The 22,849-nt window shown below is 31.2% G+C and overlaps 1 protein-coding gene across 8 annotated transcripts in view; it reads right to left on the bottom strand.

Annotated features, from left to right (window-relative positions):
* The window catches only part of RhoGEF2 (Rho guanine nucleotide exchange factor 2), a 52,298-nt gene that overhangs the window by 18,230 nt on the left and 11,219 nt on the right, over window positions 1–22,849 (bottom strand). For 6 of the 8 annotated variants that reach the window (XM_018521840.1, XM_018521839.1, XM_018521844.1 and 3 more), the window contains 15 exons: window positions 22,305–22,544; window positions 17,180–17,461; window positions 16,652–16,741; window positions 16,426–16,539; window positions 15,530–15,628; window positions 14,774–14,866; window positions 13,908–14,101; window positions 13,323–13,612; window positions 12,073–12,246; window positions 11,194–11,250; window positions 10,297–10,432; window positions 8,978–9,059; window positions 8,731–8,783; window positions 3,590–3,861; window positions 10–1,332 (listed from right to left, as the gene is read on the bottom strand). In XM_018521840.1, coding sequence (XP_018377342.1) covers window positions 10–1,332; window positions 3,590–3,861; window positions 8,731–8,783; window positions 8,978–9,059; window positions 10,297–10,432; window positions 11,194–11,250; window positions 12,073–12,246; window positions 13,323–13,612; window positions 13,908–14,101; window positions 14,774–14,866; window positions 15,530–15,628; window positions 16,426–16,539; window positions 16,652–16,741; window positions 17,180–17,461; window positions 22,305–22,544 — 3,499 coding nt within the window. The remainder of the gene's footprint in view (window positions 1–9; window positions 1,333–3,589; window positions 3,862–8,730; window positions 8,784–8,977; window positions 9,060–10,296; window positions 10,433–11,193; window positions 11,251–12,072; window positions 12,247–13,322; window positions 13,613–13,907; window positions 14,102–14,773; window positions 14,867–15,529; window positions 15,629–16,425; window positions 16,540–16,651; window positions 16,742–17,179; window positions 17,462–22,304; window positions 22,545–22,849) is intronic. The other 2 variants (XM_018521842.1, XM_018521845.1) reach the window with 2 other exon arrangements.

The following is a 22,849-nucleotide window of genomic DNA, read 5'->3' as shown; positions in this document are numbered from 1 at the left end:
ATTTTCAACCTGTTGTTGACGACTCAGTTGATTGTATCCGCTGTTGTGTATATTCAGCTGTAGGAGTTCCCGTGATGGTAGTGGTTTCCGGTATTTCCTCATCATGCTCTTGCATGCCGGCAGTATTTTGTCCAAGATCCCCCAATTCTCGATCTTCCGGCTGGTCTTTTTCGACATTTATACTGTCCGTTTCCATTCCGGAAGGCGATGCGTCTTCCATCGAATGCATTGGCTCCTCCGCCAGTGTAGCGGACGGCGTTGATCTTCTGTCCTGACGATCACGCGCTTTATAAGCCTCTACAGCTTCAGAGATGTGTCTGCACCAGAGTTTTCGTTCTGCCGAGGACGGTGCCACTAGATTATACATCTGCGCACCATTTTCTGAAGTGTTAACAAGATAGAGGGAATCTTTCTCAGCGGCGTTGTGACGCACTAGTACAGTGGATAACTTCACAATCGGACTCAGCACGGAATTTCCCGCCTGGTTGGTCGTATTGATAAACTTAAGCAGATATTTATCGTCTTGCCGATGCAAAAAGAAGATCGTATCGTCGAGCAGCACTACATGCAGATCCACTGGTTTCGGCATTGAACGATTCGGTATCGATCGATTCGGCTCAGTACGCCGCCACTGCAGCGGCCCTTCATAGATCAACTTGCGTTTTGTAATATCAAGGTTCTTGAACTCTTGTACGGTTGGGTGATCAAATTTATCAAAGGCCGATCGATCGATCGTTCGTTGAATCTCTGTAAGTCGTTGATGATCCTCGGCCTCCTTCACCGCCTGATTCACGCGACTTAGTACCTCTTTACTACGCTCGAGGCTACGCAATATAGCTGCTTTTTCTTTTTCATTATTGTTCGGCGTGTACTTAGCGAGATTTTCAAAGAGCAACGGGTACTTTGTGAGTCGCAGCATGCCAGTTAATATATGATCTTTCAACTGAAGCCGACGGCATAACGGATTTGCTTCTACGTCGTTCAGGAAGGCGTTTAACTTAGAATCCTTACGTCGACGATCGCGCAGAGCATCTAAGGCAACTTGCTGCTTAGCACAATAAGTCGACGCAGCCTTTTCAAAGATCTCACCAGCTTCACCGTCGAACATCTCTAACAGAAGTTCGCCTACATCACTCACGCATGGATTTTCCTTTTTCTTTCGCTTCATCACTTGATTAAAGTGTGAATGTATCATCAACATTTCATCCAGATTAGAGAAAAGCAATTGAATTTGATCTAACGGTAGCACTTGGGATTCCAACAAAGGTTTGTGGAAGACGTGTGAAAGCACTTTTAACGCGCGGACATGAGAGCGCTCGGTGTGAAATAGCTCTGAAAAAAGATATGGATAAAAATGTAAATAAATTTAATAATAAAAAATGAAAGAAATTATCTATTATTAAATTTAAATGATAACAATAGCACTCAAATAGGACAATTTGAAAAAATGCACTACGAAAAATAATTCGTTTATATTAACAAGATGTATATGAAAAACGCATTTTAGTTAAAGCAGCATTCCTGATTATTATAACAGGATTTGAGATTTTACAACTAGAACAATTGATAGATTATACTATATTATATATACATATATATTGGGAACAACGTTAATATTTTAGATTTAGAACCTTCTTCCTATAGAAGAATAATTTCTGAAATATTACATATTAAAAAAACAGAAATTAGGATTAAACAAACAAGGTGATACGGACCGTTTTCCTGATATATATTTACCGATTATTTAAGAATACTCCCCTCTCAACTAAAATTAACCCCCTCCATTAAGCTCCCTTCCTCGTTTCACGATTAGTATATATTCTGTCACACTGAAAGTCATCCACAGATAAAACGTTATTTTTACTAATAAAAATAGTTCTGCCTCATGTAATCGGTTGTCTTACATGGAGAAGGACAATCTCAATATGATGGAGAATAATAAGGATCGTTGTGACAAACACAGGTACGTCTATAAAATATATAATAAAAAATAAAAAAATAAAAAAAGATGAATCGGTTTTTGCTAATTTAAAATTTGGATCCTTTACTCTTATTAGAATCTGGAAATCTGGCGTTTCCCACAACTTTTCAATATAAAAGTCTCTCATTAAAATGAATATAGAAGCAAGAATTTTTAATTTAAAAGACTCTTCATTAAGACGAATAGAATCAAAGATTTTTCGGCAACATAGATAAGCGTAGATTGTAATCCGAACAAAAATTTATTGTTAATCTATTCTTTTAATCTTATGACTAAGAATCATTGATCGTTTATTTATTTCAATTCTTTTAATCTTATGACTGCGAACTATTTTTATATTATTTATATTGTATACTGTAGATGACCTGATATAGGCCGAAACGTCTATAATTTGTATCTGTAACGTAAGAATTTTAAATATATAACATTCGCAAAAAACACCTTGCGCGTGGCTGAATGCTCTTTATATTTTATGTTTGTAATTTGCGAACCACTAGTGAATTTATAAATTTCTAAAAATAGCTAAATTTGTCCGGCCTACCGCCAAATATAAGCGCACGACGAAATAAGACCACCCAGAGAGATGCACGATCTTCGTCGTTAGGCATGTTATTTACAAGTGACATTGACATTAACGTGTCTAGCGACGGCAAACGCGCGTCTCACTGGGCGGTCTTATTTCGCCACCCGCTTGGCGGTAGGCCGGGCGAATTTGACTATTTCCAATAAATTAATATCTGATTAACAATTTCGAAAATTGCAAAATGGTACAGGACTTTTCGACTCAGTTTAGTCCGCTCTATCTACACAAAAGGGCTTTGCCAAAAATTGCGAGACACCCTGTATATATATATTAAGTGTTTTAAAATTCGCGCCCGCGAAGTACAAAACGTGATACTTTATATTAAAGAAACAACTTTCTCTTTTTGCAAAATTACATCTGATTAGTAGTTTTTGCGGGAAAACAGATTGAAGTTAAAAAGCACTCTGATCTATGTGGCGCTCAGGGTTGACGCGCGCTACTCATTTACTTGTACCTAATCCTTGGCTAGTATTTATGAGTAATATTTTAAGATACTAATAAAATATGACTTTGTGTTATGATTACTAATTATGCAGAGATACGTACCATTCTCCTTGACCTTGAAATATATTGTCAAGGTCATCATGAGTGATCTTCAATAGATATTAGCTGTCGCTCATTATTCATTAAAAAGTTATTAACAAAAAAAGTTTGAAAAATAACGTTTTATTTCTGCTATATATAATATTAAAAACTATAACGAGAGAATAAAGGGCACATAAGAGTAAAATATAATAAAGTATGTTAAAACATGAAAAATCGAAAGAGAATATGAATAATATAATATTCCATAATTGATTAAAATATGACATGTTTCGTTCTTTTTTACAATCAGATTGTTTTTACAGTGTGTATATAATAAAAATTGCTCTGTTCTTAGTTCATTGAAATCAAATAAATTCTCTATTTTTAACTTACTCTTTAATTTCCTATTGTAAAAGTATAAAATAATAAGTAATTTATCTATTTTTTACTGTAGAATCACTAATGTAATTCTTATAAATTATAGCAAATTAATTACTCACCATTAATAACATCTTGTCTTTTTTTCTCAGAGTTGCTGAGCTGAGCGAGAACGTCTTCGGTAACAGCCTGACTCCAATCTGGCGGATCAGCCTCAACATCGACATCGCTGTCCCACGAAGTTGACGCGTTTGCCGCTGATGAGGTTGGGTGTACCTGTTCCAAACTGGTACTAGGACTATCCAGACTCCTCGTCGAGAGGCTGCTATTCGATGAACTGCCAGCCGAGTTCCCGGGAAATATACCGGAAGGCTCGCAATCACTGGAACCAACTCTACAGTCAATTGTTAGCAATTTATACATTTTACTACTTATTAACTGTAAGGACCATTACACATAAAATTACATAAGCTGCATAACCATAGGATAAGGTTTTTAAACCGATGAATACCTTATTTAAATCAACATGGCATCTTTATATTAGATGCTTATTGGTTCAGCATCCTTATGCTACGATTATGCAGCTTATGTCATTTTGTTTGTAATGGCCCCAATACTTCTACTGCGTTCGGTTTCGACGCTTTCAGTGATTCTACATTTTTATTAAGAAATTGTTCCTGCGTCTATACATAAACAAGTATAACAAGTGTAACAAGTATTTTAGCATTAACTAGTATTAATTAGGTTGGATACTTGTTAGTATAGAATTTAACTTGATTAGTTAAGATTGTAGCATCTGGGTTTTAATCTTTCATTCGATGCATTAATTTTTTTCGATGAGTGATAATTTTTAGAATTAAAGTTGCCATTACTTGAGTTGAAATAAGAATACTTTCAATAAGAATATTCTTGAAGAAAAATTAAAATTACTAATAATTGGGTTGGATACTTAGGATTTTATTCAATAAACATGAATGCTTAGCGCCTTTTTTTACCTTTCTTAAAAAGATAAGTTTGTACTGATATCACGCATTTTGTAGTGACGAATGTTAAACCTTATAATTGACTTCAAGAAATACATTTTCATGTGTTAAATTAGATGATTTAGAAAAATTTGATAATATATAACTTATAGAAATTTCTCTTTCGTTTTGAAGTATATTGTTCCGTTTTTGCGGAAAGATGGATTTTTAATTTTGTACAGCCCTCCGCATTCTAATTTTAATTTATAAACGCAGCGTTATGTATTTTAACGCAAATTGTATTGTCTAAATAGTGTATGCGTGATTTTATCTTCCAACTTTTAAAGAAAATTGCGAGAATTATTAGATAAAAAAAATCATATATTTCGAACGAGCGTTTGGAGTTGCGTTGAAATATTAATAATAATTGAGTTTATATGTGTGCGTATATAAGTGATTTACTGTAAACTTCCCGTTTTCATTATATCCTTATACTGCTCTGAAGCTGAAGACATTTGTGAGAAATTGTATGAGAGACGGTACCCCGGATCGATAATTCTCAGAACGCACCACGTCAATCACAGTAAGTTTGAAATTGTTCTAAGAGAGATTATCGCAATTATATTTTTAATACTCTCAGTATTTCAATGTGCTGTTAGGGAATATATTTCAACTAATTAATAATGTACAACCATTACATGAGGCCAGATGAATGTTTTATCGATAAACAGAAATTGCTCATAAACCGATTGAACGACCGAATGTTGGTAATATCTAGAACATCAGTCTTCGAACATCAGCTCTAAAACTAATAAATTTATTAGTCTTAGAACATCAAGAAATTACCAACATTCGGTCGTTCAATCGGTTTGTGAGCAATTTCTGTTTCTCGATAAAACATTTATCTGGCCTCATGTAATGGTTGTACATTATTATCCGATTATATTACGTCGTTCCTCGTTTTAATTACATTCTACTGCGTTAAATTATATATCTGAAGATGGCTTAATCGGGAAGCCGAAACGTGTAATAATTATTATTTATATTTAATAATTCACAGAGAATAATATATTTTATGTATTAATTTGTAATATTGTATGATTATTATAGCTGACTCTTATATGCCCTTTCTTATTTATATTGTTTTTTATATTAAGAGTCCTTATGCTTATTTAATTTTATGTTTAATTATTATAAAGAGCAAAATTCCTTACGACAAAAGTTATAGACGAGGCATACTGAATTCAAAATTAAAAAATTCAAATAGACAAATTCACTGACGATCAAATTAAAAGAAATTTAATCATAATTTATGAATAACTAAAATTTTATATATAAAAGTTTTTTAGACTTTTTATTTTCAAATCTTCAGTAAAAATTAAAAAATTAAAAACAGCAGATTTTCAATATCGAAGAGATCCTTACTTCTTTTCAATGACGAAATTGTTTTTAGCATAATATTAAAGACGTGGTCAGAAGTCACAAACGTAAATATACCGCAAATATAACATTACAACAAATTTTGTTTTTAATTTTTAGTGCAGATTTAAAGTTACCGACCTCAAAAACATTAATGCAAAGATTTTCAAAACATGTTTATTACTTTTTCCAATCGATTTTTTTTCAAATGTTAATTTGGACTGATATTTTATTTACAATTTATTGTTAACGCAAAATGACTACATTTTCATGTTATTTGTGTATACATATAAGATATATCTCAGAAACATAAAGGTAAATCAAATATACTAGAGAAGTCCTCGAAGAAATCAATTATGAAATGCTCAATTATAAAAATCAATTATAAAAACTACAAAAAACAATTGTCCCATATAGGACACTGATGCAGCAAAGAGTTAATTAGTGTAATCAAAATATAATAAATTATAAATTAACACAATAAGAAGCATTAATCAAGTATTTACTAAAAAATATATTATATTTACTTCTATTACCAAACTTTTAATTTCATCAAGAAGTATATACAAGCATTTTAATAAGCGGTACGAAGTAATCGAAAACGTTTGAATATCTCTTGAATCTGAAGATATGAGAAAAATGCAGATCTTTAAACAATATTGCAAATATTTATTATATATATTCTAGGACATACGTATCTAAGACAAATAAATAAAATAAGTTACATATGTTTTAATGTATGAATTTTTCTTTATACCTTTATATGAAATTTCTGAATTGTTTCCAAATGATATCGTGGTATATGTATGTATCGTATATATTTTAATTTATTTTGACGTCAGTTATAAAATACGTAAAAAATAAAAATCCGTAATTACTTTATAAAAAGCAATTAACAGTCATCATAGAAAGAAACTTTTGAAAGAAAAATATATTTATTATGTTCGGAATAATTTAAATTTAAAACAATTTTAAAATATTTAAATATTTGGATGAATATTTCAGAAGATAAATATTGATCTAAGATAAATATTGACTAAATAAGCTTTCACAAGTAAGTATTTATTAAGTGAATTTGCTTCTTTTTGCTTGTAAAAATCTAATAACCGAAAATTTAATCACCAAAGTTGTCATCAAACTTTCCAGGAATCTGTTTCCCATAATTTCCCTATTAATCCATATATGCACATGTATTTCATTCATTTGAATCGTGGAAATTATTTAACACAATTTTTAATAAACCATCAAATAATTAAGAAAAAAGAAATATAAAAGTGGTGCAAATGATACACGATTCGTGAACAAGAACGGCAACGACGTAATCGAGCTTTCGACTGGATTAAAGGGAGAGCGGCCGTTTTAGGAGTGCCCCGAAAACGTGGGTGTTCTGTGCCGTCAAAGCGACGTAATAGCCATCCGCGAAATTGAACGTTTAATGTCATACTGAAGGCCTTTCGAGCAACGGTTCTGTATACACACCTCCGCCCGACAAGAAACGAGATATGTGAGCCGAGTCTGCGCTCTTCGTGTACGTTCATTATGAAAAAGCGATGGGAGAAGCAAGGCGAAAAAGAGAAACGCTGCCAAAAGATCCACGGACTCGCGTATCATGCGGCTCTACTAACACGCAGACACGCTACCGGGTCGAGTAGCTTGATCCAGGCATCTGGTTGAGTGCCATTTTTAACGGTATAGTAATAGTTGTGAATAGTAAGGTGCTTTTTATCGATATAATAACGCGAAAACGGTTCACTCTTCGCGCGGCGCAACATATGCTACACTGCGAAAATATTTCGGATCTGTTTTTTCTACTTGTAGCGTATTACATTTTTTCACACTCGAAATAAAGTACCTATATACAGGGAAAAAATGCTAGCTTCTCTGTAAATCCATAAATAAAAAAAATTTCAAATAAAAGTTTTCCAGTTTAAAAAAAAAAGTATAACGCATGCAACTAGTCTTTTGTAATTGTAATAGTAGTATAGTAGTGTTACAGTAGAAGTGTAGTAGTGACGGAGAGATGGATAATCATATCGGTCTCTAACATAGTCAAAACATAGTCAAAGAGTCACGTAAATCTAAAGATTTACGTTTTCTCTGTGACTCTCATTAAATCAGTACGAATTACGAAATTTTTTTCTGTATTTTTTCGTATGAGATTTGAACTTGCGACTTGTCGATTACAAGTCCTCTCGAATCGCTTTCACGCGGAACCACATGACATTTCATAACTCTTTTATAACAAGTTTCTCATTTTTTAAATAATATAAACATCATGGATATTTTTAAAATAAAACATATATATATTGTAATAAGAATGTTGTACTCGGCAACAATGTGTTCCTCTGGTTTTTATTGGTCTAAATTCGTATACATTGTTTACAGTTTGCGCGCGGGTGTATGCGTGCGTGCGTGCGTGTGTGTGTGTGTGTGTGTGTGCGCGCGCGCGCGTGCGCGCGGGAGTGTTTGTAATTAACAAATTCTTTTTTTAAATACGATCCGCTCTATTTTGAATTGTAGAATTCTAATACCATAATTAAATTCAATGACACATAGAAAAGATCTTCTATAAGTTACTTTGTTAAAAAATTCTTGTCCTAAGATAGTTAAATTTAAAAAAAAAACCATTATACATGAAGGTCTATAAACTCTTTGAATGTTAATAAATTAATTTTGAATTAGAAATCAAATAAGAAAATCAATTTAATAAATTCCATTTCCAAGTTAATTATCACAATAAATGCAAATAAATAATAATCATTGATACATAACAATGGCAGTTACCCAGATGTCCAATTAGTTTTGAAAAAGTAACGGTTAGAAGTTATTATAATCTATCTTTCAACAATACTATAAATATTCATTACGATAAAACTACTCACTTTGTTTTGGACAAATTCGGGTCACTGGTCTTCCTTTTTTCTCTCAACTGCCGCTGCAATTAAAACATGCAACTTTAATTACTAATTTAATTAATTTAATTAATTTAAGTGAAAACTATGTATATTATACATTGATCTTTTCACGCGCACAACGTAGCGCTATATTATCCAACTAATTCATGCAATAACGATTTCAAAACGTTATATGGTTGAACATATATTTAAACTGAACATTATATTTAATTACCTTATGATGTATCCGCTCCTTGTAACTTTCAGACCTGTTGATGTTTGATGTCTTTGGCTTACTGGAAATATTTTGCTGGACCCTAAGTTACTGATATTCGATACTATTGCGTAAAATTCAATCTAAAGAATAATTTTTTTAATTTTATGCTAAAATTGAATGTAACAAAATTAATAAAGTCAAATCTAGAATTTAAGATATAAAAAGTTATGGTAAGAATTCAATATATTTTCCAAGTCCAATTTCGATTAAATTTGATAGATATGTAGTATTGACTAAGTGCAGTTTAATCCATAAATACGCAGCTAAGAAAATGATAATAACAAAGCGATTTCATTCGTTATCGATCTCTATTAAAAATCGCTTTGTCATTATCAATTCTTAGTTTAGTTCTTGACTATTTTCCGAATTTTCGCAATCAAGATATTAATTTCTAAGAATATCCACCATCAATAGCTTGGTGCGCACGGAGTGGGGACTGCCTGACAAGCGCCCCGCGTCGTGTACATAACCGCGAGCCTCTAAACGTCATAACTCAAACGGTGCGCTTGCCAGGCATCCGATCATAGAAGGGGTATAAAGAGAGTGGCTAATATATATGCCTAATGCTGGATTGGCTCCACCATTTATAGATCAACTGTTAGTTAGAAGAAGACGTTAGAAAAAAAGATAAGAACGATGAATTGCGTCATAAATATTTACTGGAAATGGCGATTTCTGGCTAATTGGTACCACTCTCTTTATACCCACTCTATCTGATCAACGTCTCTAGCGCCATCTAGCACCAGACGCTGCAACCGTACATTCTGATCTGGTCGATGATTAATAATAATGTTTCTTAAAATTATGATAAAATTCAGAGATTTATGTCGCAATATCTCCACTCGTGCATAGGATACGTAGAAAAAAAAATAAAAGCACTTTCATTATACAATCCAAGTGGTAGCTATATAGTGTATATATATATATATATATAGAGCTATCAATTTAGTATGTATAAAACTTGATCAGTTCATCCGTTATTGAGAATCATGTCTTCAGATCTGCCGCAACTCGTCGGCTCGCGTAAAGAACTACAGCAGTGTCTTGTGCCATTCGCTTGTCTTAACGCCGAGACACTACTGGGTCTCCAGATACAACACATTAAAAATAAGAAAACAAGACTAAAATTTTGAAAACATTATAATACTACACTTCATTATTTTAATAAACTAAAGTATAGAAAATATAGACGCGAATGCATCATTAAAATTTCCGCAAAAATACATAAAACGGATAGAAATATATAAAAGTAAATGTACAATTATCTAGATACGTACATTTCGGAAATGTCTTCTCGTGAGGAAGGATTGTCCATATTGTCGGTATGATCGTTGGTTCCTCCTAAACTGGAAATTCGCATTCTCTCGCAGCTATTGCGAGTGTTTCCGGCCAAATTGCCCGCGCGATGTTCACCTGGTAATACAAGTATCAATACAAAGTTAAAATCAAAACTTATAAAATTATTTATATTTATGATTATTTAATTATCTTACTACTAAATTTGCAATTTGCACTGTAACTAAATAACTTTATAATTAATAAAATAATATTTCAAAAAAGAAATAAAATTTAGTACATTTTTATTATAAAAACAAGAACATTTGAAAACCACAGGTCCTTCAGCAATAATTAAACATACAATAATTTAGAGTCAAAATAATAATGATCTATTAACGTATAGCTACAATTCTTTTAAACTTGTTCGATAAAAATAATATACATACAGAATTTAATTTCGAATACGAATATTGAGTCTCTGCTTCCAATATGAAATGAAACATTGTCGATCTGTTCAGTATACAGTGGGATCAATCGCCGAAAAAGTGGCCAAGAGTCAAAGATGTATTGTACCATTACAAAAAGCTGTATTTATAAGTATTTCGAGTCGTCGAACACAATTCTGATCTCAGAATTAAGAATTAAAAAGTAGCAGATCTAATATGGCGAATTTTAATTTAAAAATATTGTCTATGGAGACATTTGTTCAGGATGCCAAAAGCTACATTATATCAAAATTTAAAACAAATCCACCAAACCCCAATTTTCATAAGATTTGAGCGGGGTCCTTTGGATATTGTTCATTTAACATATTGTTTTTTACAAAATTTCATAAACTTTTAAAAAAATAAAGTAACAAAAACGTGATAAAAAACAGAAGAGAGAAATACTTTTACCATTTTCTCCATCCGTTAGTACACCGGAATCTTCTTCACTTTTTTTTATTTTGTCAACTGTAACATAAAATAACAGTTTTGTTAATGTCAACAAATATAAGACAAAAATTCCAATTATTTGACTTATAAATATATAAATTTTACTTGTACAAAAAGTTACTTGATCAGGACGAAACTAGGTATTCGGAAGGTTTTCGAGGTCGCTGATTACGAATCTGATCTCAGATTTTCGAAACTCAAAATGGCGGATCCAAGATGGCGGACAAAAAATTAAAAAATTATGACTTCGGATTTGTAATAAGCGATTCGAAAAATCTACTTGACCCCATTTTACAGCCCCAGAACTAATTTTTTAATTTTTTGCCCGCCATCTTGGATCCGCCATCTTGAATTTTGAAAATCTGAGGTTGGATTCGTAATTAGCGATCCTGAAAACCTCCGAGTACCCAATTTCATCCCGATCAAGTAAATTTTTGCTTTTCGGTCCGCCATCTTGGATCCGCCATTTTGAATTTTGAAAATCTGAGGTCAGATTCGTAATTAGCAACCCAAAAAACCTCCCGTACATTATTTTCGGCGAATTAACTATTGTTGATTAATCACAATCACATTTATTGTTAAAAAGGGATGAATTTTTCCAGTTTGTTTATTTATAAAATACATTTCGTCAACAATAGGAATGTTTTCATGGTTTTTTTTATAATAACTGATGTTTTACAAAACCGATAATGTTCTTTTCATTGTAGTAATATATAAGAAACTGTGTGAAAAACATAAAAAACTGAAGTTAAAAAGATGTGACATATATGTCACACTGTGCCGCAAAGGATTAATAAAGAAATAATATAATTTGCATGAAATAGCCAAAGATGGACTTACGATGGGATACATAGTTTTGAGAATGATGATGAGATGATGGAAGTTTCCTTTCCGGTCGAATACGTTCCATAAGTTTACTGATCCTATCATTGGCTCTTTCTTTTCGCATTAAAGGACCAGGACAATTTTCTTCTACTACACGAACACATTGTCGATGTACATTGAGGGAACAATCTGTCAATCAATTATATATTGTCATTGGTTGCGTTTAGCAGAAAAAGTAACTTCGTATGTAAATGTTTAATAATTCTTTAATATTTGTATTTAATTTATAAATTCAACGAGGAACTAAAGAACCAATTGAGTCACTACGTATTTATAAGTGAATCTGCGTAAGTAGAACAACATTCTATTAATATAAAAAAAATAATGACAGTTCCAGAAGCATTTTTTATAGTTATACAGTTGTATAAAAAAATTTAAAAAATTCCCTATTTTTTATATTAAAATACCAAATATGAAAATATGGCGTGCTAACTTCGCGAATCTAGACGATACTCTTTTCTCTGAAGTACAAGAAAACAATAAATATTATGATTTTTGGCATTAGTTCTAGTAGATTTAAAAAATTATCTATAAAATTCCAACAATTACCATTTTTTATACATTTTAAATATAGAAGATAGTACATGTGTAGAAAAATGTGCTGATTGCTTATAGCAATTTTAGCAACAGTTTTCGTTAGCTCTAGCAGAATTCTATGTCCTACAATCATCTTTAAACAGTGTTCGGGTCGTTATGTTGCCAAAAATAGTAATATTTATCGTTTTCTTATACTTTAAAAGTATATTTTTACATTTGTTTTTTTAATATAAAAATGCGGAACTTTTTTATTTTAGAACTGTAGAATTATGACAAATGCTACTGGAACTGTAATTATTTTTTTATATTAATAAAATGTCGCACTAATTTCACAGATCCTTTATAAGCTGCTCATTTTGCTAAATGTAGCAATAGAGAAAAAACTTTTTGATATTTGTAACTATAATTACATATTATTATAATTATGATTATAACTACAGTATTACAATATCACAATATTAGTAATAATAATTATATGTGTAATTCTCAACTAATATATATAGTTAGCAGTCGAAAATGACTGTAATTATAGTTATTATAATCATAAAAATTGTTAAAATTAATATAGTTATTTAAATAATTTTTTATAGTAATTTTCATCATTCTTATGGCTGTTTAAAATTATATGGTTATTCTTGGAAGTTTTTTATATTATATATTTTACATACCATTGCATAAATATCCTTGAGGCCCAATACCGCCGATAATAAGTTGACAATGATTGCAGTAAGTTATTGTAAAATACTGATGCGCTACAAAATGATGTCCTCTGATTGTCATCTTACGCGATTTTCCAATAAGAAGGCGTGCTTTGATGTTGGATTTATCTTTTGCAACAAAGGTAGGTACTCGATCGACCCATACCGGTCGTAATTGAAAAATCTTTATTAATATAGTAGCTAGACCAGCTGCTGTCGTAAAAAGCCGTAAATCCACATGTTCTTTCTCTATGTCTTCTCTGAAATTTTCCAAAATTTTTGTATATTACAATTATACATTACATATATATTACAATAAAACGTAGCAATATGAGCCCATTTATATTAGAATTATCATCAACAAATTTTTTATATTTATACACTACTAAAAAAAATTGGAGGATTATCCAAAAGCATCGTTAAAAAAAAATTCTAAATTATGTATCTTTACAAACAACAAGACTATTATTATCACATATCTTATTTTGATTGATTTTTATGCTTAATGTAAAATTTATAAAAAAGTGTTAGTAAATTCTATGTAAGTAGTCTTACAAATAAGGTTCCATTTTCGGCAAAAGATATGTCTCAATAATTTTCGTTTCGCGCGATTTATCAGACATGCTCTCATCAAGAGAAATATCAGTTGGACCAAAAATTGTAGCCAATCCCGCAGTCCTCTTCTGTTGAAAATGCGTTAACTGTTCGTTTAATTCTTCCTTCGCTCTAGTACGTGCTTTCCAAAATATCTGTACACAAAAACCATAATAATTAGTCACAATATCTATGATTATCAAAGGAAAAATAGTATATATTATATGTATACAGATACTTATAGTTTAAAAATTACTGTTTGAAATGGTCTGTTCTCTACGGAACTGTACGAGGCCAAATCAATAATTACGTGTTTGAAAACAGGCAGCATTGCTGATGTAAGTTGGCATTACCATCAAGTACTACCATCTTTCAAACGACGCCATACAAAATTTCAGTGATTCACGCGATAGTTTTGATTTCACAGCAATTCATAGTGAGGCGTGTTTGATGTTTTTTGATACAATGAGAAAAGAGCAATATTGATGTAGACGAACTTCGTTTTTATTTCTTCGCACGTTTTTTGATACAAAAATAAAAAGCGAACGACGCCGCCTGTCTTCAAACACGAGTACTTACTGATTTGCCTTCGTAAACATTTCCTACATTTTAAGTAAAATAGACATATATTTGAAGTTTGACAAAAGCAAGATAGAAAATTTTAGTACAATCCAGTGCAGTGACAAAAAACAGACTTAAAAAAAAGTATAGAAATATACTTGTTACTCAATAAAAGTTTAAAAAAATTTTTTCTATTATAGTATTCTAAAACAAGAATAAAATAAGACTACTATTAACAATGCACTCTGTTTTATGCTTAGGCGTACCTTTCTGAGAATTTCTTCTTTATCAGATTCTTTCAAAAGGACATCATCAATCTCATTTGCAACATTCTCATCTACATTATGCAGACGTAATGGCTAAACAAAAAAGTAGTTAAATCATTTGCATTAAAACAGATGTTAAAAATAATATTGAAATTTTGTTTAAATATATCAAACGTTTTAATTAAATGCAATTAAAATACAATAGACATTACAAAAAGGATAATATAATTAGACATTATAAAAAGATATATAATAATTATACAAATATAAGAAATTGTAAAGGCTATAGCAGAATAAGCATGTAAAATTTCTCTCCGTTATCGAGCTCAAATTAGTAAGCACTTTTAAGATATAAAACTTCTTAAATATTAAATTATAATGTTGCGATCTAATATTTTAGAGTCTTTTCAATAATCTGTGACCATGTTGTCTCTACCGCAAAAGACTAATGTCCACGCGATTAGTGAAATAAAAATTGTACAAAATTTTTTTAAACTTACCTAAACAATGTTTACAACAAATTTTTTTTTCATTAAAATTGATCCAACTGTTTTCAAGAAAACCCACTTTTATTATTTTGTTTACTGTCTTCATTACGTCCCAAAAAATGCAATTTCAAGATTTGTAATATTTGAAAAAATTTTATATCTCAAAGGTGCCAAAACTGATGACACCAATTTAAGCTCGATTAGAGCGAGGCAGATTTTATTCCGCTATGCCTTTTACGAGGAATATTTTATGCATTGAATTACTTACCGCACCAGGTACTAGAAAACTAGAATGAATTTCATATGCCCATTTTTTCATCTCTTTGGCATTTCCTTCCTTATATAAATCAGTTACTAAATAAAATAACTGCAAAAATATATATTACGTTTATTATTAATGTAAACATTTCACGTAATATTTTCGTCGTAAAAACAATTATATATTCAACCGCAAAAAAGCGGTATGAAGCTTGAAATGTCTACTTTAAGAATATTTGAATGAGATTTATACTGGGCCATTATTACCAAAATATCAGATGACAAAGTGAGAAGATGAAAAGTTGAAGGTCCGTGATTGTCATGATGCATGGCGTAAATCAGGTATGACAGCCTAATGGGACAAAATACACATGAAAATAAGAATTTTATCTTTAAAATGCTTTTTTACAGAGTTCGATACGAATGAGGTTCAATTCCGATCCGTCAAACTCTGCAGTTCATATTGAGATGAATTACAACCATAACTTGAGCTAATGACAACAGTATCTTAAATTTGGAATAACTCAGTGAAAAATGATCGTATCGAAGTCCGTAAAAAAGCATTTTAAAGATAAAGTTCCATACTTTCACGTGCATTTTATCCCATTAGGCTGCCATACCTGATTTACGCCATACATCATGACAATCACGGACCTTCGATTATCAACTTTTCATCTTCTCACTTTATCATCTGACATTTTGATAATAATGGCTCAGTATAAATATCATTCAAATATTCTTAAAATAGACACTTTAAACTTCATTTTACATTTTTAAACATATTTTTATCTTCATTATTTACCAAGTTATGATCATTTGAAATTTGGTAAATTTTTCCTTTTGCGGTTGAGTGTATTTTGAAACATGCTAATTTAAATGAATGTAATCAGGAATAATTATACATACCAAACTAGAAGGATCACTATTAGATAACACGTAATTAATAAATACAGCAAGGTGTGCATGATGTCCCCATAGTCTGGATAAAGATTGGAACGGTCCATGATCTTCTAATTGACCCTAAAACATTAATAAATTAATAAAAAAAACAAACAAATCAATAAACAAACAAACAAATCAATATTCAAGGATCTTGGTAACCATTTCGTACATAGACTTATGTATAACTTACGATTTCTTGATCGCTAACGTCATCTTCTTCCATTGACATAATTGGCTGTTGAAACGTTGGCAATCCAGGAATAATATCAGTCGCAAGTGCCTGTTGTTATAAAAAAAACTATTATTGTGAGAGAAATAAGAAAAATTATAATTATTATTTTGAATTACTATACAGATAATACACAAAATCAGATGTATTATATCGATCCATTATATTGATAAAACCAAAAAGAAAATACGTTTATTTGCTTGTTTGTTTATATATATATATGTATATATATACATATATATATATATTAATATATACACACGCGCGCGCGTATGATAATAGATATGATACAAGTATAATATATATATTAAAATTATTGTCAGTTTTTAAGATTCCAAATTATTGCAATTATAAATGCGTAAAATACAAAAATTAATTTTGTTATACATCGCATCTAACTTATAGTCCAGTGTAGTTACAATGTGAAATAAAAGAAGCTTAATGAATTAATGAATGGTATACATATTTAAAACTAACAAAAATATTTACATCATTTAATGTGGATGAGAAAACATCTTGCCCTAAAACAGGGGCAGGATATGGTGGCGGTGGTGTTCCCGGTGGTGTGATACGTGGTAATTCATTGATATCGATATCATTATGCCTGACATGTCTTGGAGGTAACAAATCGTTCATTGATTCAGAAGCGATTAAACGTTTACTAGCTTCCGATGGAGATATTGCCGTTATTCCCAATTGTTCCGGACTGGACTTGGTTCGCTGATGTTTACTGAGCGCGTTTGAAGCGTTCAAATTGACATCTTGAGAAAACTGAAATGTAATTTATTATAAATTAATATATATAAACGTCATATATGAGACGTTCCACGTCAACCGGATCACGTGCCCAAAAATCAGCGCAATGAAAATAAACGGTCAAGGTCTCAAATTATTCGTATGTGCAGTTACTTTCGAAAGAAATGTGACGTTTTGAGAGATCCAATATGACGGATCCAATACGGCGCCGAGAAGCGATGAACATCGTATACACATGTAACATTTTCTTGCTTAAACTACTGTAATAATCCCCAACTGGCTTGAAAATAATTACTTCTGGGTTTTTCGAGATTGCTGATTACGAATCTGCTATCAAAATTTCGAAATTCAAAATAGTAGATCCAATATGGCATACGAAACCTTGAGCCCCACATACTCTTAGACCTTCAACTTCTTTTAACTCCCAATCTTTCTAATCCCGAGCGTAAAGTAAACTATTTTAAGTTAGTCTTAAAATAAAAAATATTTCATTACTAGTTTTCAGCAGGTGGCGATTGATTTTTGAACGTGCATTTGAAAATAAATCACCACTTGCTGAAAACTAGTGATGAAATAATCTATAGAAATAATACCTTAAACGGTTTAGCTGGATCTTAAGTGCCTGTATAATTCTGTGTGAATTTATATACTACTATGTAGTCCTTTTAAAATACGCGCCGAAATAATTTTTCGGTTTTGAAATACAAACTTTACTAAATTACCGCAGTAATATCACAAGTTAAATTAGCTAGCAATTTAACAATTTGATGTTCTTTACGGAAAGTGATAAAATCAGTAAAGAGATCTTTTTAAACCTTATAATTTTCATCTGAAACATTTTTCTCAAAGTGCTTTGTTTTCGAGATATTCGATCGTACCCAAACTTTTAGTCCATACGATATAAAGTAAAATAGAATTACTGCATCATGAGACATATTCGAATAATATGGCTACACACAGACCATAATCTTAAAAACTAATGCACATTTCTACTATTAAACATTTACACTACTATATTTGTAATACATGATATATGTATATCAAGCATAAAATAAAAGATTTGATCGATTCTTGACAGAAATGAACGATCTGTGTTAGAATTATGATTGTAAAATGTGATAAAAAGTCTGATATGTATCATATGATTCTGAATCTCGGATGACGATTCTGAACGTAGCAAGTAGACCACGCGCCAGTCGAAATGTTGGTCACTTCAGTAAGCATTCGACTCACTCGCGCGCAGCGATTCTCTCTGAACTGAAGAAATATTTTAATAAAATTTGGCATGGAAAACGATAGAAATGTTCATGATGAAATCGAAATATGCTAATAGAGTGGAAAATGTGGTTATTGATGCTGAGCAAGACAAAACAACATCTTTGTCGCTCTCAAAACAAGATATAACTGATAGGCTGAAAATTTGTGGTCAATGGTTCGAATTGACAGTGAATTTAAGTGACATTTTGTCACTTTAGCAGTAACAAAATGTACTTTACTGCGTAGTAAAAAATATATATGTATAAAAGCTCTGAGAGTTGATTGTGCTCGTCAATCTTGAAAATAGTACGATTTACTTTACTGTAAGTATAATTTACTATACTGAAAGTATAATTTATCTTACTATAAGATAATATAGTCACTTGAAATGATGTACTATAATCATAATGTACTTTCTATTTTAAATCTCCGGTATTTTTACTTTTAGGCAAATAAAATTTATCACAAATTCGATAAAAAAATAGCCAGAATATTTTTACTTTCTCCGTGTGCGCACGCGAGTGAGTGAAATGCTTACTGAAGTAAGCAACATTTCGACTGATGCGCGTCTACTTACTGCGTTCAAAATTATCATCCGAAATTCAGAATCATTCACCCAGGTGTAATTTTATCCTTAACATTCGGTGAAATAAAATAAAATTTATAAAGGTATTGATATTTTCCTATACAGTACGTTTCTCAAATTATTACAATAATTATTTAAAAAATCGATTTTCTCGAAACTATGGCTGAAATGGCCAGACACGTATCGTTTTTTTTTTCGCTCAAGAATAGCTTGTAAAAAGTGCATCAGAATCTCCGACACCGTCACCTGATGTTCCCCTTGTTAGTTAAAATAATTACAATCTTAAAAAAAATAGTTAAAATCTATTCACACGTACCCATTTTATTACAATTCATAACTATTTACTAGAAACTATCCCAAATAAAAAAGAATTAACAATTCCACAGCAAAAAGTTCTTTTTTTTACAGCCAAATGTTTTAGAAAGTTGAAAGCTTACTTTATGGACCAGGAATCGGTGATTAACGGTAAATAGTTTAATTATTATTTTATTTTAAAAATTCTAAAAAAAATTTTTAACGCGTTTTTCTCGAAATGTTTTTTTGAATGGTTGATACGATTTCGGAAAAACTTACCGACCGATTTAAAAAATTCTTGCGGCGTTGTATTCGTAGATTGACTAGTTATCGCGTACAGCGGAATAAATTTTTATTAAAAATTAAATTTTTTATCCAACTTTTTTAAACGAAAAAAAAAGTTCTTTCACATCACTTTCTAAAAACATGTGTCATCTCGCGAATTATCAATAATTCTGTTTTACGCGATAACTACACAAATAAACTTTAAGAAAAAATTTTGTTTTTTTATTTCAGGCTATTGGTTCTCGACCATATTGTGTCAACCGTTTGGTCATTTCATTTTTTCAACGCTGCGCCTCTCAACTAATTTCTTGGAATTTTGGAATGAAAATATTACTGTAAAAAATTTTTTTCATATATTGACATGTGTATTAATAAGTATGTCAAAAATTAGAACCGTGTATCTTATAGTTTTCTTTAAAACAAATTCCAAAAAAGGCCTTATTTTTAATGCGATTACATCAGAATGTATCCTTAAGTAGTATTTATTTTCAACCTGGAGTAAGTTTCAAAAATCGACTTTTGGCTACCTAAATCTGATAAATACCCCACTGTGCGCCAGCCATTTCAGCCATATGGCTACATCAAACAATGTATAGTAGACATATACAGAGTGTCTCAAAAAGATCGGGACACTTGAATATCTCGGAAAAAAGTTTTACAGAAAATTGTTTCAGATAAAAGTTGTAGGGTTCATAAAGATCTATTTACTGATCAGTTTTACTTTGGGTCGTCAAAGTCAGTAGCGATTTTCTAAACGTCTTATCGCTAATTGTCGCTATTGTTCACTAGCGACAGCCAATGACAAGACAATTTTGAAAGAAAGCTCTACTCTCATTGGCTATTGCTAGTTAACGATAGCAACAATTGCCGATAAAACGTTTAGAGCATCCCGCAATAGGTCAAGATAACATTGACTTTTAAATGGCACACCTTATTTTTTATTTCAGACTCTAATAGCTGGAATCAAGAGTTTTTTAAAATACTACAATAAAGTTATTTTCCATAAAGTATTTTTCGAGTTATAAAGCTTGAAAGTTACAGTACTGCCGGCATTAACATTATGCAAGGTGTCCTATCGACGGTTAAAATCTCTTGAATGTTGTTCAGGATCATGTCCTGAATAATATTTGTTAAAATTAAGGTCATTAGAGATTGTTTCTCTTATTTCCATTTTGATATAAAAATGAATTTTTAATGCAAAAATTAAAAAAAGAGAAACACTCCAATGATCTTGATCTTAACAAATGTTATCCAGAACATGATCTTGAACAACGATCAAGAGGTTTTAGCCGACAACTGGACACCTTACGTAACGCTAATGCCGGCGGTACTGTAACTTTCAAGCCTTATAATTTGAAAAGTACTTCATGAAAAATTACTTTATTATAGTGTTTTGAAAAGCTCTTGATACCAGCTATTAGATTCTGAAATCAAAAGTAGCATTCCATTTTCAAAAATCGATGTGACCTTGACCTTCTGACCTTGGCGACGTCACCCTGAAAGTCAAACTGACAAGATCAGTAAATAGATCTTTTTGAACCCTACAACATTTGTCTGAAACACTTTTTTGTAAAACCTATATTTTCCGAGATATTCAGGTACCCCGACCTTTTTGGGATACCCTGTATATGGATTATTATAGAGTTATATGAGGGAATCCATGATTTTGGATTTTAAAATCCCGGTGGTCTAAAGGTTCAATATTTCTATGTGAATTTATACACATGTTTGATTCTATAAACTGCGCGACGAAATTCTTTTCGGTCTTGAAATACATTCATGAACATCTTATCATTAATAATATAGGATTTCTCTCGTTTTCATCTGCAAAATTCGTATCGTATCTTATTGTTTATCATGCTTTTCTTTGAAACGTTCACTTACTAGATTGATTATTGTGACCTGTTGCCATAACTTCGGACAAATTGATATGACGTCCATCCCGGAAAGACGGGAATTCCAAATTCAATCTCTGGCTGAGATAATATTTTTTATTCAATAAAATTATTCAAGATATTTAGATTCTCTTTAACATTTTATCATTAATATTCTTATGAAAATGCTAATTAGCATTAAAAAATTGCTTGTTAGTGATATGATTACTCTGGTTCTGTTCACGAATGAGATTAAAAACCAAAAAAAATTTTGACGCGCAGTTTGCAGAATTAGATATGTATACAAATTCACCCAGAAATATTTAAGCATTAAGATCTGCTTTGACCGAATATTTCTTATTTAAAAAAAAAAATTAGATAGAAATAATTATTTTTAAAATATAAATTCTTGAACAAATTAAATAAAAAATTTATTAATTTATTTATAACATGAGAGAGAGAGAGAGAGAGAGAGAGAGAGAGAATTATATACGTTTATCAGCAATAAAACGGGTACAAAGGATATATCAATGTAACATTATTTGACAATTAATCTACTTACAGAGTTAGAAATTCCCTGATTGACGGTTGAAGGCGTTAAATGAATCAGCAGATGTCGCTCCGGTTGGACTGTGTTTTGTATGGCAGATGGAGGTCTGGGAGGCAAAGGCGGCGGAGAGAGACTTTGCATGGATAAGGATTTGCGCGACGGCAGTGGGGGTGGCATGTCTGCGCCACTGCCACTGCTTGAGAGTGGACAATAACCCGAGGAACACGAGGTATTTGTTACCAATGAGCAAAGCTGCAAGACACAACAAAAAGTTGCTGTTACCAAAGAGGCAAAGTTATAAAACACAACAATGTGTTAGCAAAAATAGGCGAAAGCTTTGGTGCATTTATGATAGATCGAATTATATACAGTTTGTTATCTCTAATGGAAGGAAGAAAAAATTCTGAACGTAACAAGTTGAAAAAATAAAATAAAATTTTCTTTCCATAATAATTAACAAACATCAGGAAATTAATTGTTAAATTTATTTATTATTATTTATTTATTTATTTATTTGATGTTAAAGGACCCCGCACTAATCCTATGGAAAATGTCTC

This window comes from Trachymyrmex cornetzi, unplaced genomic scaffold, assembly GCF_001594075.2.
Source record: "Trachymyrmex cornetzi isolate Tcor2-1 unplaced genomic scaffold, Tcor1.1 scaffold124, whole genome shotgun sequence".
In the NCBI taxonomy this organism is placed as follows: domain Eukaryota; kingdom Metazoa; phylum Arthropoda; class Insecta; order Hymenoptera; family Formicidae; genus Trachymyrmex; species Trachymyrmex cornetzi.
Note: the sequence above shows the minus strand (reverse complement) of the source record. Positions and strands in the feature narration are given on the sequence as shown.